This window comes from Macrobrachium rosenbergii, chromosome 45 (genome assembly GCF_040412425.1).
Source record: "Macrobrachium rosenbergii isolate ZJJX-2024 chromosome 45, ASM4041242v1, whole genome shotgun sequence".
Lineage (NCBI taxonomy): Eukaryota > Metazoa > Arthropoda > Malacostraca > Decapoda > Palaemonidae > Macrobrachium > Macrobrachium rosenbergii.
Window position 1 is genome coordinate 23,945,129 of NC_089785.1, and position 10,078 is coordinate 23,955,206.

Sequence of the window (10,078 nt, forward strand, 5' to 3'; positions counted from 1 at the left end):
TTTATGTGCCTTATTCATCAAAGAATCCTGGACATAAAACTCGTCCGAGGAGGAGGAGGAGGAGGAGGAGGAGGAGGAGGAGGAGGAGGAGGAGGAGGAGGAGGAGGACTCCTCGAGTTGTAACTCGAAGTTGGACCTCGAGGAGGACTTCATTTGGATCTGTTGATGTTGTAAAACTTTTTTTTTTCCCCAGTGAAGGATTTTTTTGGGGGGCCACTTGAAATGTCATTTTGTATTAACTTCAAGTTGTGACTCAAGTTGTGACTCAAGTTGGACCTCGAAGGGCACTTGATTTGTACTCAAAAGTTGTACTAACTGTTGAATGAATGTCATTTAAGTCCTGTCAATTTTTTTTGGTACAACGTGAACACTTATAAGTCGTCCTCTCGAGCTAAGTCGACTAGCACTTTCAAGTTGTTTTCAAGTTGTCCCTACACTTGCTGTTAATGGCCGTTAAGTTGGGCCTTATCTGAGTTGCCATCGAGCATCTTAATTGTACTAAGTTGCTTTTGGTCAAACCTGATTTCTCAAGTTGGAACCTAAAGTGTACGAAGTTGCACTTGATGATACTTCGGTAAGTTGTCCTTAAGTTGTACTAGTGTGCAGTTATAAAACTTAGAGTTTTATTGAAGTTGCAGTTACACTTTTCAAGTTGGGTTAAGTTGCTCTATCTTAAAGTTGTACTAACATGCACTTATACAGCATGAGTTTTAATAAGTTGCAGTTACACTGTTTTCAAGTTGCGCTAAGTTGATAATGACGAAATCAGGAGTGAGTAGCACTTAAGTTGTATCACTAAGTTGTACCCAAAACAACTTACACGAGAATCATAACTTGAATTTCCTTCCTAGAAATTTAAACTTAAATCTCTCTCTCTCTCTCTCTCTCTCTCTCTCTCTCTCTATAAAATTATATATATATTATATATATATATATATATATATATATATATATATATATATAAATTTAAATTTTGTTGTAGTTCATAAATACGATTTTATATTCCTCTCTCTCTCTCTCTCTCTCTCTCTCTCTCTCTCTCTCTCTCTCTCTCTCTCTCTCTCTCCATGACCGCAAAACGCCGCCGAGATAAAACGGACCAAATCTCATTCTAGAGCGACTGTCCGTCGACGGGGAATCCCCGTCTCCAGAACGATTGACAGTTCTCCCCCCTCCCTCCCTCCTCCTCCCCCCCCAGCAGTGGTCTTTAATGGAGAATATTTCATGTCATTTATCTGTCATCTTATTTGCCATATGCATAAGAGCCCAATGGAGGCTTTGGAGAGAGAGAGAGAGAGAGAGAGAGAGAGAGAGAGAGAGAGAGAGAGAGAGAGAGAGAGAGAGAAAACCGCTTTGCAGAGTCTTCGCATCTGATGGGAGGGGAAATATTATTATTATTATTATTATTATTATTATTATTATTATTATTGTAATGAGTTTTTTTCGGGGGCAGATTCTGAATGTTTATATATTACTGGAGATGACGTGTGTCGTGACATACTTATTGAGATGTTAATATTTCTCTTTCTGATGTTTTTCCTCTATTTCTGAATGGGTTAGCGATGCAGCCCTCTCTCTCTCTCTCTCTCTCTCTCTCTCTCTCTCTCTCTCTCTCTCTCTCTCTCTCTCTCTCTCTCTCTCTCTCTCTCTCTCTCTCTCTCTCTCTCTATCTCTGTAGCAAGTCGAATGATATCTTAGTTCGTAAATACAATATTATATTCCTCTCTCTCTCTCTCTCTCTCTCTCTCTCTCTCTCTCTCTCTCTCTCTCTCATCTTCCTTCCTTGTACCCTTTTAGCATTTGTCTTTTAATTCACAGTTTCATTAAGTTTTTCCCAAAGGCTCAACACACTTTTATTCTCTTCCGCAGATTGGCTTGTCCGCTCCAGAAGCAGGATTTGGAGAGTTACTGGCTGAGGGAATTTGTTTTCTAATTCGAGAAAACGTCTGCAATTGGAGAAAACGTTTGCAATTCGAGAAAACGTTTACAGTTCGAGAAAACGTTTGCCATTGGCGAAGACGTTTACGAAAACGTGTTCTATTGGAGAGAACTTTTATAATTCGAGAAAACGTCTGCGAAAACGTTTGCAATTCGAGAAAACGGTTACGAAAACGTTTGCAATTCGAGAAAAGTTTACGAAAAGGTCTATAATTTGAGGAAACTTTTGCGAAAACGTTTACAAATTCATGAAAACTCTTCGAAAACGTTTATAATTCGAGAAAACGTTTACGATAACATTTACAAATTCGAGAAAACGTTGACGAAATCATTTACAAGGAATCTAGGGGAAAACGATGCACAAGCACCATGAGAAAACGTTGCTGGGCTAGAAGAGGGTCCCGGGGCTTTAGAAAACGTTTGTGTGTGTAAACGTGAAAATGTTTCAGAGGTTTTAGAAAACCTCAGCAGGAAAAACGGTCTCGTGTAAAAGAAAGAAAGAAAAAAACGTTCGTGTCAATTTAGATAAAAAGGTGTTTTTACAATTTACGAAAACGTTCGGTAAAAGGGGTTTTTACATTTTACGAAAACGTTCCAAGTGAAAGTGTCTGTAAAAAAAAGTGGTGGGTATATTTGATCAAATTTGAGAAAACGTTTCTGTGAACTAATTTTCCCAATTTGCAAAAACGAAACATGTACGCCAGATGACACGAGAAAACGTTGGGCGAATTGAAAGAAACGTTTTCAAAAAGTGAGTGGAATAGAAAAACAAAAATTGACAATTGGAAAGAAATAATATTTGGATTAAAAATTATAGTTAATGAAATTGTCCTCCATTCGGGCAGTTAAAACAGGGTGCTGCTTATCATCTTTCCCTCTCTCTTTCTCTCTGTCTCTGTCTCTCTCTCCCTCTCTCTCTCTCTCGTCTCTTAGGACGAGACAAACGTCTTAACGAGCGCGTGAGCACAGACAAAGAAAGCCAGCGCGCTCTCGCGCGCCGCAAACGATGCACAAAGAAGCAGAGAGAAGAAGCCACAATGAAATGACGAGGCGAGGAAATTTTAAAAAATAATTTTTATTTTCGTTATTTTTAAAGATATTCTCGACGGTTGTGAATCTCGTACTTAAACGAACTTTTAGAAAAAAGATTAAATAAATCAGTAAGTATATAAGTAAACCCTGGAATTGTGGAATAAGCAAGAATTATTGATAAGAATTTCGAGAGACCTCAGACCTCCGAAGCGCTCCCTTCGCCATGTCTCTGGAAGTGGCGAAGTTCGCCGCCAACCACACGTATTCGGACGCGCCGAAGCACCCGAGCCAATCAGCGGCGGCCTCCGAGGGGCACGGCCACTTCGGGAGAGCCAATGAGAACGCCCCGATCCTGATCCTGGAGGACCCTTACGTCGAAGCCAACTGTTCGGATTTCAGCGACGCGGCTTCGGACGCCAACAACGGCAGCAGTAATTCCAGCACCTGCGGGAATTTCACGTCCACCAACAACGTCACCAACAATACGACGGTGACTGGCGACTCTTACTATTTCTACGAGGTGAGGGGCTGTGTGTTTTTTTTTTTTTGTCTTGTTTTGTCCTTGTTTTGATTGCAATGTCTTTGTTTTTATTTTGTCTTTGATTTGTCTTTATTCAGTAGTTTTTGAAGCGACGAAGGTTCTATAAATTATGGTATTACATTCCTCTCTCCACGCAAATGTAAGGATAATTTTATATAAGTTTCCACGAGGTAAGTTTTATAGAATTTTCTTATTTTATATTTGCAATTTTTTATATATTTTTTTAAATATTCCACCAATGAGCATCTACATATATTGTTACATATATCCATGTACTTAGTTTGGTTTTTATATATGATTTAGAGTCGGTTTTTTATTTAAAATATTTTTTAAAATTTTACATTTTACATTTTTTAAATTTAAAAATTTAAAATTTTTTTAATTTTTAAATTGTCCCTATAAGATTATTTTGTACAAATAATTTTATAGGAACAAGTTCCTGTAAGCTTTTAGAACATGTATATATAGACAGTGATTGTTAATAGAAAAATTTTATCAAGTTTTAAAATTGTTTTTATTTTTTATTTTATTTTATCATTATTTATATATTTGTTGAGTTTTGCTTTTTAGAACAAATTATTTCCGTTTCGATAATCGGGTTATTGCGAAGCCAAGTTTATATCGATCAGTCAATCAGTTTATTGTTTTATTGCTCCGCCATTTGACGTTTGTAAATCAGTCAATAAATTTTCTTAAATATTTGGATTATTTGTTATTTTATCTTAGAAGAATCTGTATTTTTAACATTTGTTTTTAATATTCTCCAATTTTATAATCTTAGAAAAATCAGCATTTGTAAATTTGTTTAATATTTTGCTATTTTATATTCTTAGAAAAATCAGCATTTTCAACATTTTGTTTAATATTTTCCTATTTTATATTCTTAGAAAAAAAAGCATTTTTAACATTTTTTAATATTTTTATATTTTATATTCATTGAAAAATCAGTATTTTTAACATTTTTAATTTGCAATATTTTCATATTTTATATTCTAAGAAAAATCTATATCGAGGTTCGTCTTTCTTCGTATTTCAATTTTTTTTTTTATTGAGACTTTGCCATTTGAATGTTCATATTTTATATTTCTTAAAAAAATAGGTATGGATTTTTTTTCCTGTTCATACATTGAGCAGTGACCCTCATTTTCGAGTTGCTTAGTTGTATAAGAAATTCACATTTATATATATATATATATATATATATATATATATATATATATATATATATATATATACATACATACATACATGCATACATACATACATATATATATGTATATATGTATATATTCATTTCCTTTCTTATCTCCAGCAAGCGAACGTTTTGTCAAGACACAACCTTAATTGCTTGAAATCCTGATGGGTGCAAAAGTAACGATTCCATATTCATTTTCCGAGTGCCGATACATAAATCAGTGTCAGGAATGGGAATGGGAATGTTTTACCCCGGCGTCCAGTGCAAATTACGCTGCGATTCTTTGGAATTCGTTCCTGGAAACTGGAATAATAATAATAATAATAATAATAATAATAATAATAATAATAATAATAATAATAATAGATTGGAATTTGAGCCAGGAACTGAAATAATAATAATAATAATAATAATAATAGTAAATTATATAAATCATTTTTACTCTTCCCAAAGCGTCAATTCCTCTATTAGGAATGTTACCTCCGAAAGGACTTATGGTTCCAGTGATCAGGAACACTTTTTGGATGAGGTTGTTAGCCCTATACCCTTCCCCAACCTGATTGCAACCCACTGCAGTTATATAACCACCAGGTGCTAATTCCCTTCTTAGGTCTAGAGGAACAAAGTGGGTGTATAACGACATAGGCCTCAGGAATTCAAAGTGGCTTGGGACTCGAACTCTGGAATATTTTGGAATATTTTTTTATTTAGTTGTGTAGGCATTTGCGACGCCAGGTTTATTGCCTATCAATCAGCCAGTCTCGTAGAAGGTTGAGGAAAATACGTATTTTAACATAGACCGTTCCCTCATCTTTAAAGTCTGTAGGATTTTTTGTAGTTTTTGTAGGACAAAAACCGCAAAAATCGAACCAAAGGTTTGACATTTTCATTTTTGAAACTTTCGGTGCAAACCCTCGTGTGTCATACGAGTTGGCATCACGATGCGACGTCACGTACGGTACACGTTCTGTTCTGTAGCTGCGGAGAGGCGTATTAGATTTTACCGGGCGCTTCGAAAGCTCTCTCTCTCTCTCTCTCTCTCTCTCTCTCTCTCTCTCTCTCTCTCTTTCCAATATCTCTGTCTACCCCAATATCTCTCTCTCTCTCTCTCGAACGGGAAGAGAGAGAGAGAGAGAGAGAGAGAGAGAGAGAGAGAGAGAGAGAGAGAGAGACAGAGAGAGAGAGAGAGAGGCTGACTTGAGAACGCCACATTCCAGAAATGAATTTACGTCCCTTCCAGTGGTCCGGATGTAAGTTGCTTTTCCATGCCGTCTGCCATTGCATTTCCAGGATCTCTCTGTATTCCAGTCCGTTCCAGCGGAGGCTTTGATTACTTTCTCAAGAATTCTGTTCCAGTCCGTTCCAGCGGAGATTTCTGATTGCTTTTCCAGGATCTCTGTTCCAGGTCGTTCCGGCGGAGGCTTTTGATGACTTCCAGGATCTATCTCTTCCAGTCCGTTCCAGTGGAGGCTTTTGATGACTCTTCCAGGATCTATCTCTTCCAGTCCGTTCCAACGGAGGATTCTGATGACTTTTCCAGGATCTATCTCTTCCAGTCCGTTCCAGCGGAGGATTCTGATGACTTTTCCAGGATTTCTCTATTCCAGTTCGTTTACAATTGCTTGCTGCATGACAGTGCAAATTATTTCCAGAATCTTCTTTGATTCTTTCCAGAACCTGGGAGTGCATTGTGTCTATTTAATGTGAAATATATATTTATCATTGTTTTTTAAAATTATTTGACAGGTAAACATTGAATAAGTTCCCTGTTACCTGTTCACTATCTGACCTAATGAATTACCTCTACACCATATGACCTAATTAGTTACCTGTACACCATCTGAGCTAATTAGTTACCTGTACATCGTCTGAGCTAATTAGTTACCTGTACACCATATGACCTAATTAGTTACCTGTACACCATCTGACCTAATTAGTTACCTGCACATCATCTGAGCTAATTAGTTACCTGTACACCATCTGACCTAATTAGTTACCTGTTCACTATCTGACCTAATGAGTTACCTGTACACCACCTGACCTAATTACTTACCTGTTCACTATCTGACGTAATGAGTTACCTGTACACCATCTGAGCTAATTAGTTACCTATACACCACATAGGGGGCGTGTCAGGACAGGTAGTTTGAGCGGATTCATAGATTATACTATTTTATTATGAATATTTAGAAATTAATATTTATAATAAGTTGAAAGACGAGACCGCTGCCAACCAGACCACACAAGTCATAAAAGAAGTGTGGCCTGGTTGGCAGCTGTCTCGTCTTTCAACTGAAACACCTGGGTTCGATCCTGATGTGAGTCTCAGAAATTCATTTCTGTTTCCACACGTGATTGTGTGTTGATGATTTCATTTCTCTCTCTCTCTCTCTCTCTCTCTCTCTCTCTCTCTCTCTCTCTCTCTCTCTCTCTCTCTCAGCCCACACGCCCTCATTAAGAGGGTTTAAAAATAGGAATTAATTAATTCGGCCTCCCAAAAATGGCCTCTTGTATTGAGCGTTGATCCTTCGGCGACAAGAAATTCTACTTATTATCCAGTTAACAACTCCTCTCAATTTCGGGGGTCACTTCCGGAATGGGCCAATTTGATACCCCCCACCCCCACCCCTAACACCCCACTTTCCTAAAGGGAGGTGGTTGGAAAGCATCCCCCCTCCCAACACCCACAAGTCGTTGCCAGATGTATGTTTTTTTTTTTTGGTTCTAAAACTTTGCGCGGAGGTTTTTATTTTTTTTTATTTTTTGGTGCTGGGAAGTTTGAGTCTTTTTTTTTTTGCATAATTGTTTTGGTTAGGTTTGAATAGGAATTAGATTTTTTTTATTGTGGGGTTTTATATATATAGATATCTATATAAATGTATATATTTATATATATAATATATATATATATTATAATTTACATATATATATATATATATATATATATATATATATATATATATATATAACATATATATACATATACACACACAAAATATAAATAAAACCCAGTTGAAAAATTTATATAGAGTTGTCCAAGATCATAAAAAACCGCAAAAAAAATATATTTTGAAGAAAACTACAAAATTTAAAACTATAATTATACAACTAAGCGATTTAAAACATGAATTATTAAAAGCAACAGTTATTTTTCTCTATAACTGGTTATATGTATATATTATATATATATATATATATATATATATATATATATATATATATGTATATATGTATATATATGTATGTATGTAACACATATTCAACCTTTCTTTTCCAAGGACACTAAGAGGGATGAAGGTGCAAGCCTCACACCCTGGTATGTCATGATCACAGCATCCGCATATACCACCTTCAGTCAACTAGGCTGGTGAGGGATAGTGCCAGGAACGACCCAAGTACCCAACCGCCGGCTGCACCATATATATATATATATATATATATATATATATATATACATATATATATATATATATATATATAAATAAGAGAGAGAGAGAGAGAGAGAGAGAGAGAGAGAGAGAGAGAGAGAGAGAGAGAGAGAGAGAGAGAGAGTCATTCTTGTTCTGACCCTCACCCAAGCTTTGGAATTCTTTCTTTGCTTCCGTGTTCAGCGTCTGAATTTTTTTTACTGTACAGTTTTCATTTTTCAGTCGGGTCTGGGCTGCATTAGGGCCTTAAGTTGCTTCCCCCGTCGGCCTTCGTAATGGGGGAATGTCAGGCTAATTTTGCCTCTTCACTGAACGGTGAAATCAAAGTTATTTCATTTGTTTAATTAACGAATAAAGAGAGAAGCTGAAAAATAAATAAATATAAAAAATAGAAATAAAAAAAAAACATTGATAAGAAAACTGTAAACTGACTCCACTCAGCCTCGGCTTAAATAAAAAAAAAATATCCAAAAATGACAAAAAAAATGCTTAAAAAAACACAGGACTTCGAAGCTCCAGCGACAATTTCACGCGTTTTTCGCATGTTTCCCCCCCCCCCTTCCTCCGAGTCCCCTCGACAATATTGGCCCCTAGGATGCGTTAGGATGGAAGGATGGGACAAGTTCCCGGGGCCAGCTCCTGACGGAAGAAAAGTTAATAGAGAGTCCTTTTCGGGACGTTTAGGCCTATGGGATCGCAGGCTCCGGTGGCGTCAGTTCCGTAGGCCTTGTTATTTTATTCTCTTCCGCCGTAGGGGGGTTCATGTGGTGTTAAAATGGTCATGTTGGGGTGGGGGCTTTTGTTTTGTGTTAAAATGGTCATGTGGGGGGGGGCTTTTGTCATGTGTTAAAATGTTCATGTTGGGGGCTTTTGTCTTGTGTTAAAATGTTCATGTTGGCGGCTTTTGTCTTGTGTTAAAATGTTCATGTTGGGGGCTTTTGTCTTGTGTTAAAATGTTCATGTTGGCGGCTTTTGTCTTGTGTTAAAATATTCATGTTGGGGTGCTTTTGTCTTGTGTTAAAATGTTCATGTTGGGGGGCTTTTGTCTTGTGTTAAAATGTTCATGTTGGGGGCTTTTGTCTTGTGTTAAAATGTTCATGTTGGGGGCTTTTGTCTTGTGTTAAAATGTTCATGTTGGGGGGCTTTTGTCTTGTGTTAAAATGTTCATGTTGGGGGCTTTTGTCTTGTGTTAAAATGTTCATGTTGGGGGGCTTTTGTCTTGTGTTAAAATGTTCATGTTGGGGGGCTTTTGTCTTGTGTTAAAATGTTCATGTTGGCGGCTTTTGTCTTGTGTTAAAATGTTCATGTTGGGGGGCTTTTGTCTTGTGTTAAAATGTTCATGTTGGGGGCCTTTGTCTTGTGTTAAAATGTTCATGTTGGGGAGCTTTTGTCTTGTGTTAAAATGTTCATGTTGGGGGCTTTTGTCTTGTGTTAAAATGTTCATGTTGGGGAGCTTTTGTCTTGTGTTAAAATGTTCATGTTGGGGAGCTTTTGTCTTGTGTTAAAATGTTCATGTTGGGGCTTTTGTCTTGTGTTAAAATGTTCATGTTGGGGGCTTTTGTCTTGTGTTAAAATGTTCATGTTGGGGGGCTTTTGTCTTGTGTTAAAATGTTCATGTTGGGGGTTTTTGTCTTGTGTTAAAATGTTCATGTTGGGGGCTTTTGTCTTGTGTTAAAATGTTCGTGTTGGGGGCTTTTGTCTTGTGTTAAAATGTTCATGTTGGGGCTTTTGTCTTGTGTTAAAATGTTCATGTTGGGGCTTTTTGTCTTGTGTTAAAATGTTCGTGTTGGGGGCTTTTGTCTTGTGTTAAAATGTTCATGTTGGGGGCTTTTGTCTTGTGTTAAAATGTTCATGTTGGGGGCTTTTGTCTTGTGTTAAAATGTTCATGTTGGGGGCTTTTGTCTTGTGTTAAAATGTTCATGTTGGGGGCTTTTGTCTTGTGTT

General features: G+C 36.9%; 1 protein-coding gene and 1 long non-coding RNA gene across 4 annotated transcripts in view; both read left to right on the top strand.

Annotated features, from left to right (window-relative positions):
• The window catches only part of LOC136829797 (uncharacterized), a 91,640-nt gene extending 89,194 nt beyond the window's left edge, over window positions 1-2,446 (top strand). The window contains exon 3 of the long non-coding RNA XR_010850489.1: window positions 1,870-2,446. This is a non-coding gene — a long non-coding RNA (uncharacterized lncRNA). The remainder of the gene's footprint in view (window positions 1-1,869) is intronic.
• Window positions 2,447-2,677: 231 nt separating this feature from the next.
• The window catches only part of LOC136829796 (cardioacceleratory peptide receptor-like), a 248,786-nt gene continuing 241,385 nt past the window's right edge, over window positions 2,678-10,078 (top strand). For all 3 annotated transcript variants that reach the window (XM_067088730.1, XM_067088732.1, XM_067088731.1), the window contains exon 1: window positions 2,678-3,490. In XM_067088730.1, the coding sequence (XP_066944831.1) occupies window positions 3,194-3,490 (297 nt within the window). In that variant the 5' untranslated portion in view covers window positions 2,678-3,193. The remainder of the gene's footprint in view (window positions 3,491-10,078) is intronic.